The sequence below is a fragment of the Toxotes jaculatrix genome, chromosome 3 (assembly GCF_017976425.1).
Source record: "Toxotes jaculatrix isolate fToxJac2 chromosome 3, fToxJac2.pri, whole genome shotgun sequence".
Lineage (NCBI taxonomy): Eukaryota > Metazoa > Chordata > Actinopteri > Toxotidae > Toxotes > Toxotes jaculatrix.
In genome coordinates, this window is record NC_054396.1 from 272,707 (window position 1) to 290,145 (window position 17,439).

The 17,439-nt window shown below is 40.1% G+C and overlaps 1 protein-coding gene across 2 annotated transcripts; it reads right to left on the reverse strand.

Annotated features, from left to right (window-relative positions):
* Window positions 1-546: 546 nt before the first annotated feature.
* LOC121178782 (helicase with zinc finger domain 2-like) lies at window positions 547-16,043 on the reverse strand. Of its 2 annotated transcripts, XM_041033136.1 has the most exons (20): window positions 15,896-16,043; window positions 13,577-15,187; window positions 12,660-12,843; window positions 12,130-12,237; window positions 11,193-11,713; window positions 10,458-11,096; window positions 9,441-10,239; window positions 9,231-9,306; window positions 5,683-9,088; window positions 5,357-5,442; window positions 5,074-5,199; window positions 4,836-4,991; window positions 4,594-4,738; window positions 4,369-4,500; window positions 3,935-4,127; window positions 3,380-3,526; window positions 3,033-3,242; window positions 2,730-2,886; window positions 1,964-2,131; window positions 547-1,882 (listed from the first exon to the last, which is right to left on the reverse strand). In XM_041033136.1, the coding sequence occupies exons 2-20, from the start codon at window positions 14,926-14,928 to the stop codon at window positions 1,770-1,772; spliced, it is 8,718 nt and encodes a 2,905-aa protein (XP_040889070.1). In that variant the 5' UTR covers window positions 14,929-15,187; window positions 15,896-16,043; the 3' UTR covers window positions 547-1,769. The 2 variants fall into 2 exon arrangements, with proteins under 2 accessions (XP_040889070.1, XP_040889071.1); XM_041033137.1 differs by lacking the exon at window positions 13,577-15,187 and having other exon boundaries at window positions 15,896-16,040.
* Between the last annotated feature and the right edge of the window lie 1,396 nt (window positions 16,044-17,439).

Genomic DNA, 17,439 nt, shown 5'->3' on the forward strand with positions numbered 1-17,439 from the left:
AACTCCTATAATATAATTACACAATGAATATAAATTCATTCTCAACTGTTTCATTCGTATTGTCCCATTAAAGCTGAAGCCCGTCTGAAGTGACTGCGTCTGAAGTCACTGTGAACTTTTGCTATATCAAACCAGTCCAGGATCTTTCTCTGACCTGGACCAGGAGCTGTGAGAGTCTGAACAGAACCATAAACCAGTTTCATAATGCTGGAGTCACTACAGGTAAACATTTTATTATGTTTAGTGTCTGTCATGTATTTGTCTCTTGCCAAGTAAATTAACAGCACATCTTCAGCGTGTACATTGTGTTACATGCATAAGCTAATTTTACCACAAAACATATTTTCTGTTGCAGTTTAGCTGTGCAGAAACATAATTTTCAGAAGACAGGGCTGCTCCAGCAAACTTGCAATGGAAGTGCCTTTTGTCTGTTTTAGCTGCAGCAAGTGTGTATCTGAAAACCACAGGCAACTCAGCTTCAATCCCATAACCACTATACAGTCTATTAAAATGCCATAAATTCCAAAGAAGTGGGCTAAGACAAAATTAAAACCATAAATACATCCATTTTAATATTTCTTCACATTGGTACACACATTTAATTTCACAATTTTGATTGTCGAATGCACTATATAAATAAAACTGAATTGAACTGAATTGAAAGTTTACTAAAATCACTTAATGTAGAAAAGTGTCACAATGAAAATATCACACAATACAAAGTTATGAGGCAGCTGGGAAGTTCACTTATCGTCAGTAGTATACAGCTATACTGTCATTCAACCCCTGATTAAAAGAAATCAAAAACATATTATGACTTAGTTAAACATAAGGTAAACATAAAAATCCAGTCACTGGGCTCACTGATTGGTAAGACAGTTTATGTGTTGAGGCCAGCAGCTGCAGTGAAAACAATGATTCATTCATCATGTAGCGACTTTGCAGTCCTAAGAGTTGCTGAGAGACAGAAGGATGGGCCATATTGTCTGACGTGCTACAAAAAATCCACTGAGACTTCAAACCTAAATTTAACAGTTTATTAACAAACAAAAGATTATCAACTCATGATAACGTGCTCTAAAATATAACTAAAAATAATCTCAGTGATCAAAGAAAATTATCGGTCAACTAAAAGTATGGCATCCCACCCGCTCTCTCTCTCAAACAAAAAAAACCCACAGGTGATATCAACTAATATACACGCCCATAACCATGTGGCCCGCTATCCCCCAATCAACAGGATCCCATAAACAATATCCTAATAAACAAAAAACAAACAAGCAAACAATATCCCTTAACCTTACTACTAATAGAAAATATACATAATACATTCATGGCTCCTACACATCAGTAAACAGGAAAAATGCCACTAAAGGCAACTTCATACAGTGGTCATTCTGTACATGTTAACTAAACCTGAGCATAAACTAAAGAATCCCAACAAGAGCTGAACATTTTTAAAACCACAAAACAATAAAAAGTATATAGCTTTATATATAGTATATATAAAAAGTGGTAGGATTTCCTATTTACAGATGTATATCTGTACATGTTAAAGACAAAGGTAAGTAAATCACAGCACAACCATAACAGCTGTCTAAAGTACAATATCAAAAATATAAATCCAAAATATAAAACTAGAAAACACATACAGTTACAGTGACATCATAGAAAAAACAAAAACATGTAGACATATTTCAGAAGTCTGGCAGCTCTTATCTGCTGCTTGTAGAAATTAAGTCTTCAGAAAAGGATAGATAAAAGATCATCTATCTGGCACGATGAACTGAAATCTTTTCTGCTTCTGTCACTGCTTGGTGAAGCCTGTAGTGGTCCAGCAGCTTTTTCCAAGCTTTACTGCACTTCAGCAACTCTTGGTCCCCTTTGAGAGTACAGAAACATCTGAGTTATGAATACAGGAGGAGCTTTGAGCCTTAAGTTTAACTAAGCAACAGAATCTCACCAATGATGCACAGTCCCTCCTTGGCCCGGGTGATGCCTACATTTATCTGGTTGGGATCACCCACAAAGCCCAGATGTTTGGACAGCCATGCTCTGTCTGGTTCACTTTCAATCTCTTCACTTGGCAAAGAGCACACTGTAGATATGATGACATAACGCCACTCACTTCCTAGAAGACAAAATGTTCCATGTCACATGATGAGCCATTGCTCAACAACAATAGTTTTTCTTTTGGTGTCTTCTGACCTGCACTAAAGTACCAGACATGTCCAGAAAAAATGTCCATATCATGATAAATATCAAGCAGACAAGTACACTTAGCAAGTTAAGCGTGCGACTTTGGACTGCCCGGAGATCGGAGGGTCGCCAGTTCGATTCCTTGACCAAGCACAATGGATACGCCCAATGAATATGGGTGGTGGTGAAGGAGACACGCCCCCTGCCTCTGTTTTACCCCCATGGTGCCCCTGAACAAGGCACCGATCTACCCAGCTCCCTGGGCTCCTTCTAGGGAAGCCCCCTGCCACAGTGTCTCTAGTGCAGGTGCATGCTTAAAACTTACTCGAGTATTTCCATAGTGTAAACACATAAACAACATAAACAACATTGTGAAATGAAATATTGCTTTTACTTCACTACTATTTCTACATGTTAATACATTTAATATAATCAATTTTGAAAAGAACAGTTCTTCAAAATTAGTTTTAATCTGGATTATTTTTACATCGTGGTGTTGCTACTTCAATTTCAGTAAAGGGTACACTCACCTTGGCTTTTAGTGATTGTGGTAACAGTGATTTTCTCCATTTTCTTCTCCTTCAGCTTCTGTTTTATTTCTGATACTTGGGCATTATAAGGTGACAGAATCACAATACTTTGCTGTTCGACTCTGGCAGTCTTCACCAGCTTCTCAGCAATGCCAATCTGCAAGAGAGCCAAAGGAAAACACGTGACTGAAAGCATTAATGAATGTCACTATCAGGTTAATGATTCTGTTACCTCTATTTTTTCACATTTTAAAACGACTGTTTAAAATCAACAAGGAACTGCAAGGGTGCCCGATACAGTACCACTTTGTTTCTCTCTTCCTGGTTTGCTTTGGAGTTCTCGTTGCCCTTGGCTGTACTGACAACCAGACTGATGGTCTTTCCTTTGACATTCCCAAAAACGACTGGCATTGTCTTCTCATCAATATGCAGGACACTGCTCGGCTGCTCCACCCCAGTTTTCAGCTTTCCCTCATAATATTCTTTGGATGGGAACTTACATATGTCCTCATGCTATGAAGGGACATTGTTTATAGTTGTTAGTTACAATTTAAAATACTAAATACAGATGTGATGATAAAATATTGCTACAGTTACATACTATGCTATACACTGCATGTGCATATATAGTGTATATTTCATACTCTCACCATTCTGTACTGGGTGTCCAGCATCACTGCTCTGTTCTCATGGATTGTATAGTACCGTTCAAACAGAGACTTTGCCATCCCCAGCCTCCTCACACGCTCATTCTTCACAATGGGCCGTAACTGTTTGTGGTCACCGATCAAAATAATCTGAAAATGATTTTGTGAAACATCAGAGTGAATAACTATAATAATGACAGCAATTAACACTCAGTGAGAATGTATGTGCCCCAAACTCCTGGGGCACTGGTTTCACTAGTAGCTGTCATGGTGCCACTGTCACCACTGCCTTACTCAGACCCCAGTAATAACAGGAAATAATATCAAATAATATCATTACATATCTGATAAGGATTAGACCAATATAAGTGAATGGGAAAGTGTTCTCACACTTTTGTACCCTCCTGTATTCTTAAAACTCATTGTGCTTTGAAATTGTAATTCTAGACAAAGGACAGTATTTTCTTGAATCAAGGCACTATTCAAAATTAGCACACACAATAAGAGCAGTGTTAATGGAAAACAAGGAGAATACTGATCATTAAATGAAAAACACACCTTTTCTGGTTTGTTGCAGACTAATGGAATCAGGGCCTGGGGTTCAGTGGCCATTCCACATTCATCAATGAGGATCTGACGTGCACTGACAGTCTTAGTCAAGCTTGGAGTGGAAGACTGTGTGCATGTGCACAATATGATGTCATGCCGTTGAAGCTCATATGTCCGAGCATCTCTGAGAAGTTTTTTGTAGCTAGGAGGAAAAACAATTCACGTTTCAGATTCAAACTGATGTTTTGGTACCTATGGTTTGAACACTGTGGCTGTCACACATCAAGTCGGAAATGAAGACTGTAGTATAATATTATTGGACTAAAAAAAAAAAAATCTGGTGGCAACTAAAAAATGAATATTTTCCCTTGCTTCTTACCAAACTTTTGTTTATTTTCATGCCATTTTTAAATTTGTCAAACCAATAGTGGATATGAACTTACTCTTTCACCTCCTGAGCAGTCAGCTCTTCTCCTTTTTTCTCAAGGGCAAGCTGAATGCGTTTGTCAAAATCTTTTATTTGACTTGAATGAGGATTTTGGCTCATTCGCATGCGGTGATGCAGAGTGATGCTCCTAAAACCATGTAAAATGTGCCACAGTTAGTTAATAATCAAAAACAGGAAACATTTCAAAACTGAGAAACATCAATTGGTGCGATTACAATACCTGAGTTCTGGTTTGGAACGATCTTGGCGGAGCGTCCTCCGGGAAAACTGAAGGGTGCAGTCTGGATAAGGGTAATCAAGCATCTCCACCTGTTGGCTGTAGACCCTGAGGGGTTTCAGGCTGTCCCCAAACCTCAGCAGGTACTCTGCATTCCAACAGTAAAAGAAACACACAGCGCAACACAGGGTTATAGTAACAGAAGAATGAAGTTGAAATTTCAGCAGAGACACATAGTGACTTGCCTGCAACAACATCAACAGACTTGTTGGACGGGCCACAGTAGAGAATAACTTGCTTCTTGTTCTCATCCTTTGGATCATCACATTTCCTTCGGTTCTTGGAGTTCAGCTCAAACAGACAGTAGACTATGTACACACCTACTACTGTCTTTCCAGTTCCTAAGTGACAAATTGGAAAACATGGCTTAAGCCTTCGCAGAAAATATGAAACATAAGGGTGAATACATGTTCGAGCTCTTACCAGGTGGGCCCTGTATTAGTGTGAAGGTATCATTAAGAGCTTTATCCACAGCATGACGCTGACTCAGGTTAAGGACTGGCAGAGCGTGTGTTAGGTCTTTCCTCACGATGTTCCAGGTTGCTTTCACTGAGTTTTAAATGTAGAAAGAATAATTCAATCAAATTTAAAAGCCACTACAGGAATATATAACATGTGTTCTTTGTTTTCAATTTTTTGTGGGACTCACATGGTAACAAACACTGTAGTTAAAATGTAGTTATTTAATGCAGACTAATGGACATACCTTCTTTTGGAATGCGTTGTCCAAGTGCTATACTCTTGACAAGATCACATGCAGAGGTAATGCTGACCACAGCATTTTCTTTCCGGCTATAAAAACAACATAAATACACACAGACACACACACACACACACACAAAAAAAATAAAAAAAATAAAAAAATTATATATATATATATATATATATATATATATTATGTATATATACATAATATTTATACAGCTATCAACCACAACATTAAAACCAGGATCTTGTTTTAATTTTACATATACATATATGTATATGAATAGTAAAATTGGTAAGGTCAAGGTGAGCTACATATGAACTTACATGTCAGGCAGGAGCTTTGGGATTATTTCAACAGTGAAGTGTGTGTTTTTCTGATAGACACAATCAGGAATGGTTTCCATCGGCAGGTGACTGACATAGAACTCCACGTTACTTCCTTTGTTTGAGTTTTTCTGTTCTTCTACTTTGTTTGTGACACCATGGGCTACCCATGTGAACTCTCTGGGATCCACCAGTGTGTTATGTTCCAGAGATGAAGTTAGCTTCAGACCTCTTTTTCTTATGCACAGTAAGCACTTTGAAAGGTTGCATTCAATGGCCCATTCATCGATCCATTTCTGAGGTAAGAAGAAGCTTCCTGCTAGTGTGCCTTCTCGCTCTTGACTGAAGTTTACCACCAGGTTCTCAATGACTATGCTGTCACTTTCATCCACTGCAGTGGCAGCAGATTCCATCTCACACAGTGGTTTCCAGATCTGTATATACTCCTTGGTGTCCCTATAATGAACCCTTGATGGATCATCTGCAGATCTGGAGAAGCATGTTATAGGGCTGTGGACATGTTCCACACAAATCTCAAACCTTGGTTTGATGTGCACCAACTGAACCGCAGGTATGCAATAACCTCTTTTTATCTCTGATGTCATTTGGATCTGAAGTGTGTCACCTGGCTGCAACTGGATGCTGATGTCAACTTCATGCTCCCTTTGTACCTCTGTGACCTGCTCAGAGGTACTTGTGTTAGTCTCAGAATGATCCACCTCAGGTGATTGTGGCGGAACATTTTGTTTTTCCAGGTGCTTTGCCTTAGCGTTCATTATGAGAGATATTGCATGATCCCATTTTTCTTCATGAATTGCTTCAATGGTGGCTTTCCATAATGTCAGTGGAAGCTCAATACAGGGACCACAGTCCGACATCATTTTCAACTCTTGGTGAATTTGCATGGTGTCAGCAGCATATATCCGCCTTTTCCATTTGAGAGTGATGCAGTGATTTTTCTCATCATAAAATGGTTGGTCCTCTAATTGTAAATCTTTGTACATGATTGATGAATTCCCTGCTAATATGTTCTTGTTAAAAGGAAATGACACTGCAAAACTTTCTCTGTCAGGATCAGCACTAACAACAAAGGCTAGCTTTGAAGCACTTTGTTTTGTCATGCTCACTGCATAGGAGATCTGCTCAGCCTTTTGTTCATATTCCTTGGCATCCCTGAAGTTGTCCTCAAATTGATTACACAAAGCTGTAATCTGTGATTGAGTGTACTGTACACCCCTGTGACATATGACAGCGTGCAAAAGTCTCTGCAAGACAATATCCATGTACCGCCGAATCGGTGAGGATGCTTGTGTGTAAGATTCTACATTCAGAGAATAATGCCCAACCTCTGCTTTGGGAGAGGACTTGGAACGGATGACATAAGCTTTACTAGAGCACCTTCTGAACTGATCAGCGACTGGCTGGAGCTGAGGGTGGATGTCATCTGCTGCAATCAGGTCGACCATTTTGTCTATATCATTGGTTCTGGCAGCTGACTGGATATCTTTCCATACCTCTGTGAGGATGCGGAAGTTTTCACAGTTTGGGGCTTGATCATCATGTTCAACTTTAAGCCCCACATGAAAAGACAGAGGTATGAATGCTCCGCATTGTTTCTTGAATTCTTCCACCTTTTCAGGACTTGGTTTTTCCTGACAGCGAAGAGGTGTGCGATACATGGTTTTTTCTGAACCAATCAAGGTCTCAGATGCAAGTGTGTTGAATAACACACTCAGCTCTTCAATCATCAGATGGGCTTTGCGCTTTCCAGGCAACCTCTCAGCATCAGTTTGAGAATAAGCCCAATCCACAAGTCTGATCTTTCTTTGAGCTTTTGCGAAACAGTAAGCTACTGCGACACAGTCTTCAACTGTGTCAAATGTAGGTCTCTGTCCACATCTCTGGGAGATCATTTTCTCTGCGTCTTCATAAGTCAACTGCTTATCAGACCTGATTAGTGACAGCTGGAATTTGGGCTTTTCAACAATCTCATTTGTTTGCTTGTTTACTTTGAACATTAGAGAAACTACCCTGCGATCTTGACCCAACAGAAGACTGAGGCATCCAGTGCTCAAGTGTTTGGGGAACATATGAATGGGTTTTCCCCTGCTGCAGTAATACGTAACCCCTCGTTGTTTTGCGTCCTCATCTAGTTTACCACCTGGATTCACAAAGCTTGCCACATCTGCAATATGGACTCCCAGCTCAAATTCGTCTCCAATGTCCCTGACACTGATGGCGTCATCTAAGTCTTCTGCTCCTTTTGGATCAACAGTGAAAGTGATTACATCACGTATATCCTGCCTCTGTGTCACATCTTCATCTGCCCATGAGATTCCCTCATCTGATTTATCCATATTGGGTGTAACTCTGAATTCTTCATTTAGGATCCTTAGTCCATCACCCAGCGATCTTCCAACTGGAAGAATATCTATGATTTTCCCTAATGGAAAGGAACAATTTTCTTTCCATCCAATAACTTGCACTATAAATACACTGTTATGCTTCAGCTTCTCATTAAGATGTTCATATGTGGCAATCATCCACTGTCCATCTATTTGCTCCCATATTGGAATGAAGTTACGTTTTTTCTTGCTGATCAGTATGCGTACTTTGGGTTCAGATTTTGTAATGGGTATCATCATCCTTCTGACAAAATTGTCTTCAGAAATTGGTTTTGGTTTGCTGTGATCCTCATCCTCAAGCAGACACACAAGTACACGGGCTGATTCAGCTTCCCTGGTGATGCCGACAACCTTTGCTGTTTGTAAGACCACTTCATCTCCAGTAAAGGTCTTACCCAGGTTTGCCCTTCCCTTGATGCTTATACGTCTGGCGGGATTATCAAAGGGTATGACGTACCCTCTGTTATATGACTCCCTGACCAATTTTCCTTGCTTGTACATCTCTGGTTGTTTTTCACGTAACTCCAAAAGGTCTTTGTTATCATCAGTGATTTTGTCTGATGGTCTTGACTTGTGAGCGAAGCCTTCAAGTTCCTGACTGTAGTTACTGGAATTATATTCTGTTTGGAGCTGCTCATATTCATCTTTCAACTCTTGAAGAATTGCATCACTGAGAGTGTTGCTCTCATCCACATGTTCAGGTTTCTGAAACCTCATAGTTTCCATAACATCTTTTTCAAAGAAATCTTTGGTGAAATGCTGTGGTGCAGTGCTGTTATTGCTGATGCAGTGGTCTATGTAGTTCTTCCAGATTCCTGAGCATTTACCAAAGCAACAGAGAGCAGCAGCATCTCCAACCACAACCACCTGGGACTGAGCCCTCGTCATCGCAGTGTTTAACACACAGGCATCATTGAACAGCTCCAGACCAGTGACGTGAGATGCTTTTAGACTGTCACGTGTTTGTACAGCCGTCATTATGACTGCCCTGAACTGTTTTCCTGTTGACACATGAAGACAGCTTTTGTGATATAAATTGACAGTGAAAGCTAATATCAATGTAACATTTGAATTGTCTGTCAAGTTTAAACTTAACCATCCTTTATTTTTAACATAATGATATAATCATGCAGGAGATCTTACCTTGCACATTTGCTAGATTCTCAACATGGACTTTAGCAAGGCCTTTTCTCGAAAGTGCTGTCCTAATCTTCTGAACCTATGGTCCATTAAAAACAGTGTCAGAAAACAAGCAATCTCAGTGCTAATACACTGATGTATAATATGTTATAATTTATGTTTTTGTTTTAGTCTCGTGACAACTGGAGTTAAAACTAAAAAGTTTTAATTTACCTGACAGCCCTCTGATAGAACGCAGATTGAGGTTTGGTCCTTGGACCCCCAGGTCAATGGCCAGTGATTGAGAACTTCTTTCACTGCTTCAACCACTTTGGCAACCTCTTCTTTGTTATACCAAGACATAGACACTGTGTCCAAAAGACACTCTCCCCTAACATGATTAAGCTTTAGGGCATGACCATTGGCAGGTGCTGGAACATTTCCAGTAGCTTTGATAACATCATTATTTCCAATGTAAAAATGGGTGGATACAAACTCCACAATTTCTTTGGTTGAGCGGTAGTTTTCACTGAAAATGATTCTGCTCTTCTGGGCAGCATCACACTTTTGGCCTTGATAGTAGTGAAACAAGCGATTAAGAAGTGTGTGATTTGAACGGTGATGATCGTCCACTGAGAACAGCTTAGGTCCCATTTGCATGTGATCTCCAGCTAAAACAACTCTGGTGTTTGGCCCAGCAAAACCAAGGGCCATCAAGGCTTCACATTCTAGCATCTGAGAGGCTTCGTCTATTAGAATGTGGGTGAAGTATCCCTCTGGGAGCTTTAGGTCCTGAAAATGTCTCGCCATTGTTGTGGTAGTTATGACAACTGTGTGGCAATCTAGGGCTGCTTTTGTAGGTGGTAGAAAATGCTGTCCATCTTTTGAAAGTAAACAGTATTTCAAAGTAATCGGATCTGTGGCCAGCAAAGCGCTCCCTTGTTTGTTTGCTTTTATTCGAATTGGCCTTATTCCATCATTTTTCTTGTCGATGAATGGATGGAAATGTTCTCTGATGTACAGATCTGCAGAACTGAAAAGGAACAAAAATGTCATGAACAAACGTTCGATTGTTGTATGTTTGTCAAATGTCTTAACTTAGCGAAAAAAGCTTAGCCTAGATTAACACTTTGAAAGTAACAAGTAAAGTAAGTAAACTGACTTGGGGAGTACATGCAAATATAAATCAATGAGTTGATTAATATTTAATATAACAATAATAATATAAAAAAACATTTTCAAATGTATTACCTGTTGGTGTGGGTGCAGATTAGCACTTTGTTGTGAGGCTGCTTAGAAAGCTCTCTGGCTGCTGTAGCAAGGGTGAATGTTTTCCCAGTTCCAAATGGTCCATAAATGAGAAGTGGTGCCACAAATTTTTGGACATTGGAGTTTCCCATAATGAAGTCAACTGCTGACTGTTGCTTTGCATTCAGGTTCTCATAGCGGATGTTATTCACAGGAACTCCACTGTTTTTAAGGTCTGGTAGCACTCTGTTTGTATCAGGAAGGAGATCTACGGCCTTGTGCATGGTGCAGAAGCTGTGGCGGTTCAGCTGAAACTGCACCTCCATTCGGTATGTTTCATTGCTTTTGAGTTTAAGATCAGAGCAACATTTTTTAGACAGTTGCAAATACATTTTGTTCTCACTTGTTCTGTACTGCAAAATGATGGCTTCATAGACCTTGGAGTTTTGACCAGTTGAAGATAACGGGGCTATAAGGCCAGACTGGATGCTTCGTTTTAGTACCAGTCCCTCAGGGGTGTCTGGTGTGAGTTTACAAGGAACTGAGACAGCACAGAATAGTTCTCCCGGAGGAGCAATCATCGTGCCAAACTGTGTACTGGGCAAGGTATCCAGTGTTGTAATTTCTCCACAAACATTTAGTCTAAAGTAAAGGAGAAAAAAAAAGCTTAGGCATTGCTTTATACAAGTGCAAATTCCAAACATGGTAAAATAAAAGTGATACAGATAAGCATACTACCTTGAAACAACCTGGTCCTCTGCGCATTCCTCATTGTACAGGAAATGATGCATTCTCTCTTTGTAGTTCTCATTGTTCAGAGGTGCTGGGCTGTTGTGCGAGGACTTATACAGTAAGCTAATCTGAGGAGGCTTGTACTGCTTTAACAGCTCTTCCTGTTCTTCTGTCCTGGTCAAACATGGGATAATAACCCTGTTCCCTCGATGCCAGCGCTCAACACTTTGATAGGTGGCTCCATGGTTCACAGGTAGTTGTTCAGTGTCATCCAGTAATCCATCCTTTTGGCCTACTCTTACTCTTAGTTTCTTCAAGAGCACTGGTCTCATGCCAAAATCTAGCACTAACCACTGTTCATACAAGCCTGGGTTGGCAGATGTGAAGGACACAGTGATGTCATAGATCACATCTTCACTAATGAAGTGTTCACCTGAGGAGTAGATGCAGGGCACAGAACTGATGTCGCCAAGGGTGAACAAAGCTCCTGGTTCTTGTTTCAGCAGTGCCACGTGCATAAGTCGTCTCTGTGTATACACAAAAATATCAAATTGTTACAAACAAGGTTAAGGGGTAAAATACCTTAAAATATAATTTAAAAATATGCTTATCAAAAACTGAAACCTTCCTTGACTCTCAAACTCTCTGTCTGCACAAAGGCAGTGATGGAACAAAGTGTGTTACTACACCCTCGGATGCTTTATTAGGACAATACAGTATAGCAGGAAGTAGGACTGTGTACTGCTCGGAGTGGAGACAACAAGACAGTAACAAAGAAGATTTCATCCTACAGCAAGATCATGACTCAGAACATCTGAATACATCTTCACATGATGAACATGTCTTGTATAATCTTATTACTTATTGTCATTTGACACAGGAAAATTCACCTACTTCCATGCCTTATTATAAAACTCAGGAAAATCCAGATTTCAAATCTTACCTCTGTTTCAATTTGGAAGTTCCATTTTACTGTTGCTTCTGTCTGTTCACACTTCACAGTTAAATCCCCATCACAAGAAATGCTGACATCATCAACTTGTTCAGATACCTGTTCAGCATTCGAAATAGCGAATTATAATTTAGAATGGTGACAAAGTGAACAATACACTGATTCAACTGCAGCTTCATATTTTAAAAACATCCTGTATTTAGTCAACTGACCAGCTTCCTTTGCTAGAAGCTAGAACATAGAAATTTGTGCAGTTATTTAAATAATTTGTAGTTTTTAATTAAAAATTACTTGTTTAAAAAGTACTTGTTCTAAATGTAATAAAGCTAAAAATATTAAAATGGGGAATTCTGCAGTGCTGTAAGGCAGAGAAGCAGAAATAATGTGATTAAGGACGGATTCAGAGACTCTGTGAGAACATGGTTGCCCCTCACAGTCGACTGAGCCACTGCAAGATCTTGGCACATTCACAAACTTCAACAGAATTAAAACAGAACAAAAGATTAGAACCTCGTACTCACAATGTTCACTTCGTTGCTGCTGGCTTTGTATTCCTCCAAGAGCCTTTCATTGTAGGACATCAGACCCTGGGCTTCAATGTTATGCCTGATCTGCTTCTCTTCTTCAGCACGCATCATCCACTCCTGCAGTTCTGCCACAGAATGAGCTTTTTGGCAGTTGATGCCGTACTCACAAGTTTGTGGTCTGGGATGAAATGACAATATTAACAGCATTACAAAGCATGTGTCACTCAAACTCTTTGTAAATGTAAACACGTTATGAAGACATCAAATTGTGCTCATTTAGAATTATTTAGACTTTTCTGTTGCTTGTTTTTTGGGTGTGTTTCTGGAGCTCCCCTACTGTGGAAGGTCTAAAGGGCCTACATTTAAACAAATTAACTAAAGTCAAAATGCATACGCTAATTTGTTTTTCCTTTATTATTTATCATTTGCTGTGTAAGAATTATGACAATATTATGAAAAACACATTAAAAGAACAGTGATTTTGCCTTTCCAATTTAATAAGTGACTGAATTGTTTTGTCAGTGTGACATGAATTTTCCATGCCACATTAAAATCAAACTTCAACACAGGAAATGTGGTTAAGAGATGTATTACATTTCAGTGTAGTCCAGCAGAGAGCAGCATAAACACACCAATATTAAAAGCAAATAACTCTCATCAGAATTCATGAAGAAGTGAGAGGGAGCTTTGAAGTTGTTGCCCCTTTGTTACCAAAAACAAAAATAAATCCTATCACCATGCTTGTCATTTAAACTGTGTTAAATAAACAGTGGAACAGTCCCATAAAACAATTCGGATAAATCTCTAGGTGTTTTAGAAGGAACCCCAAAGTGGGACAAAGCCATAATAAAGAATCTGCAGGAATCTACAGTATGGCTGTAAGACATGTAAAGGGAAGTAAAATTATTTACCTCTCACATAGCCAAAACTTAGCTCGGCAGTTGTGTGGAGGCTGCCGTCCTTTCCACTTGGTGGTGGTGTCCTCAGACAGCAAACGGGCGTGATCCAAAGATGAGCAGTGCTTATAGAAGCTCTCTGGGGAGGACAGGGTCAGGACGCAAACTTTGCAGTATATGGTGACTTGTCTGGGTTGTGACTGCTCCCGCTGGCTCAACTGAAGGAGATGAGGCCGGACAGAGAGCCCACTGTGCTCCGCTTTCCAGACCACCATCTCCACCTCACTTTGGGCGGACTGGCACTTGCCGGCCTCATGCCAGCACGGCTTGCCTTGGCTGACATAAGTGCAGTACTTAAACTGACAGTTAACTGGAAGAGGACGCACTTGGCTGTAGATGTCCTTTGTATTCTTCTCTGATAGGTGATAAACTAAGACTGGGTCCCAGTTGTGTGCTTCATCTGCTGAGCAAGTTGCATTCCACCTTTTGGTTGTTAGTTTTGATGGACGACCATGAAAGCAGGCTTTACACAACTCAATGAATTCACCTGAAAACTGCTGCAGAATGCTTTCAGCTGCTCTTTCTGGTGTTGACAAAATGGGTTCAGACTCCATTACAAGTGTGATTAACTTGTCTTTATCTATTTTTTTGTCTCTTAAATAGTTCCATACAATGGCCTCCTCGTAGCTTCTGGCATAAGTGCAACCCTGTCCATGGGTTGTACACCCAGAACCCTCAACAAAGAAGTTGCACACTTGGTAAAGGACATTTCGACCAAAGTTTCCAGATATAGGCCGCTCAGAGACAGGCCTCCACTGCTCAGAGGCTTTGGCTTTGACTAAAAGCAGATTTCTTCTGCACTTGTGACAAACTGACTTAACTGTGTATGTAATTTCTTTGTCCTTGACAGAGCACAGATCACAGACAACCTTCAAATCTAGTGCTGCCAAGAGGTCGCCCAGAGGTTGAGAGTTATCAGGCTGATCAGATGCTCTCTCAGACTGAAATAAAAGATTACAGAGAAACATGTGGTCTAATCCGTGACGCTTTACAAAGTTCCACACTGCAGCTTCCTCATCACTTCTTGCAAAGGTGCACCGGTTCTTGTGGTTTGTGCAACCAAAACCCTCCACAAAGAAGCGGCATACCACATACTGACTGGGGTTTGGAAATGGGGGCCGTCTACTAACAGGCCTCCATTTGCTGCCACCTCTGGCTTTGCACAGCAGGAGGTCATGTGCACACTTGTGCTGGACTGATTTTAATGTATATGTAATTTCATTCTTCTTGACTGAGCACTGAGAGCATGCAAGTTTGAGATCATGGGTTGATGAGAGAGGAGCCAGTCTGGACTCACCAGCTGACATTGTGATACATTCATAATGCTGAAGTCAGCAACTGAATGAAAAAAAGTTTAATGACCCGGCAGATTTTTGGAATGTTTTCAGAGTTTGAGCAACTCAGCTAAAAAAAGTGGGACTGTGTTTTCACATGCGTTTTCTGGTTGCACTCAGTCACAATAGACCCAGATTTAGTTGCAAGTCTGATTGTCTAAGGGACTAAGACATCACTGGCTGGGTTAACCTAATGAAGTCTGAGAAATGTCCAAACTTTACTTGAATGTGTCTGAAAAAGAGAAAACATTAGAGAAAACAGCACGATGAGAAATGTGCTCAGTGAATTTATTTCAGGAAGTCTCATTCATATTTTTGCACCACTTTCAGTTTTTTCATGTGTAGAATAGTTTTAGTATGGTTTTAAAATTCATGGCTCAGACAGGAATTACAGTAGTGTACTTCACCTGCGGTCACTTTTTTAAGACAACATGGCCCTATAGACACCTGTTATCATGTGATCTGTGCATTTGAAGAATAATGACATCCAGCCCGCAGGTCTTTACATTTACACCTGATATTAATAAAGGCTCATAGTGATCAGTATACAAGTTAGTTAGGCAACTAGACAGAGAGGTGAAGGTGAAGGCAATAAATGCCATGGAGGGATGTCACTCATTTTCACATTTAAATTATTGTAGCTGATATGATATCAGATACAGAACATATGTTAATGCCAGGTGTAAATATATCTATCTATGTAGATTTGTAGTAAAATACATGAGTTAGACAATTAATCAGCTATCGAGACATTCAGCTTATTATTGTTTCCTGCTTAAGAAAACTGTACACCCATGCCAGCAGCTGTCACTCAGATTGATTGACAGTTACTGATGCTACAACTGATGTTGTTTCTACTAAGAAAGAGAAGAAGAAGAGCAACAACAACAACAACAATAATAATAAAATAGAATAGAAGAAGAAGCGGCAGCAGGATTACCGTCAGATAGACTGGTCTTCATACAGACTAATATCGCGGACAGGTACTCCGTGTTCTTTGATTAATCGGCTCGAACGCACAGAGCAGTGTGTGAGTTCTTAGTTTTGACGGGACGTAAATATAACCCCTCCCTGAACCGGGGCAGAGCTGCAGCCTTTCACCTCTCAGCTAGTGAGCGGAAGTCGCACTCTTTCTGGAGATAGACTTAAGTTTCGTTTCACATATTTTGCGTCAGCATCAGGTTGAAATGATAGGCATGCGCTCTCTGGCTCCCCCGCCCTCCCCTCCCTCCCACATACACACGCACTTGCAAATGCTCCTCATTTTAAGCTTCATCAAAGTTCCAGCAGCATGAATAGCCTTAATGAGGTTCCTCTTCCAGTAGTCCTGTTTCATCTGTGACTGACTCCTGTTGTATGTTACTGAGTCTTTAAAAATGCATTAATAAAACTTCTTCAGAGAAAGTAAAACATTTTGACTTTAGGGTCAAGATAGCTTCCGTTTCAAATCCATTTCTTTTCATTTTCTTGACAGCAGTGCAATGATCTGCCTTAATCTGATATATTTTGACACACAGATGTACAGTATTTATTAGAAATGGAAGTTCATTCCTCTTGGAATGGAAGCATCATGACCGTAGCCTTTCTGTCAGAGCCAACCAGTCTGACCGATGACCTCTGATCTCTCTCGTCAGCAATGTGTTTCCATCCTCAGAGCTGCTTCTTCTCTGGATGATATTTGTTTTTAGCTCCATTCTGAGTTAAGCTCTAGAGACTAATGTGTGAGAAAACCCCAGGAGATTAGCAGTTTTACAAACACTCAAACCACCAATCACTCCACAGTCAAAGTCACTGAGATCACATTTCTTTCCTCATTCTGATGTTTGATGTGAACATTAACTGAAGCTCCTGGCCTGCAAGATATGGAGGATCTGCCACATGATCATCTTCCTTCTTCATGCTCCTCCTAGAAACTGTCAGCTAATTTTTTATGATTTTTGATGAACTGGTTCTCATTATTCTCAGTAAACCTTAATGTATACTGCGTGTGCAAGTTATGGCACCGTCTCACTGAACATATTAAATACCAAGGGTTGGATGTTTGTAGGATAAAGGCTTAGTGTTTCAGACTTTGAACTCTTTTCAGAGCCACAGAAGACAGTAGACATGCTGCTTTGACAAGCTCATGGCTGAATGTCCTTCCACCTCAGGCCCTAAGAAGGCTTAATGCAGCCCCAACAGGAGCCATGGCAAACTCACAATAAACTAACATTTGATCAGACTTGATCATAATTCACCTTTACTGAGCTATATTTTTCAGGTAAACCTCTTAACTAAACCAGTAGTCATGTATTTAGAGAATATTATTTTTCCCAGTAAAATGTTTTCTCACTTACAAAAGAAGCCTAACCTAGACCTTGTTTGGCCCAAGTTTGGATTTTATTTCAGTTGACCTTGACTCTTCTCTCTTGTGTGTGGTTTACAAAAAGATGAAACAGATGGGTATTGATTAATTACTTGTTTCAGTCCTGAAAGGTGTACTGT

What these genes read in the sequence shown, in the direction of transcription:
- LOC121178782 (XM_041033136.1), bottom strand. Translation starts at nt 14,928, where the DNA reads ATGTCAGCTGGTGAGTCCAGACTGGCTCCTCTCTCATCAACCCATGAT. An exon ending in GAATCTAGCAAATGTGCAAG is followed by an intron (nt 9,089 to 9,230) that starts GTAAGATCTCCT and finishes ATGTGTCAACAG; the next exon opens with GAAAACAGTTCAGGGCAGTC. An exon ending in ACTAATACAGGGCCCACCTG is followed by an intron (nt 4,992 to 5,073) that starts GTAAGAGCTCGA and finishes TTTGTCACTTAG; the next exon opens with GAACTGGAAAGACAGTAGTA.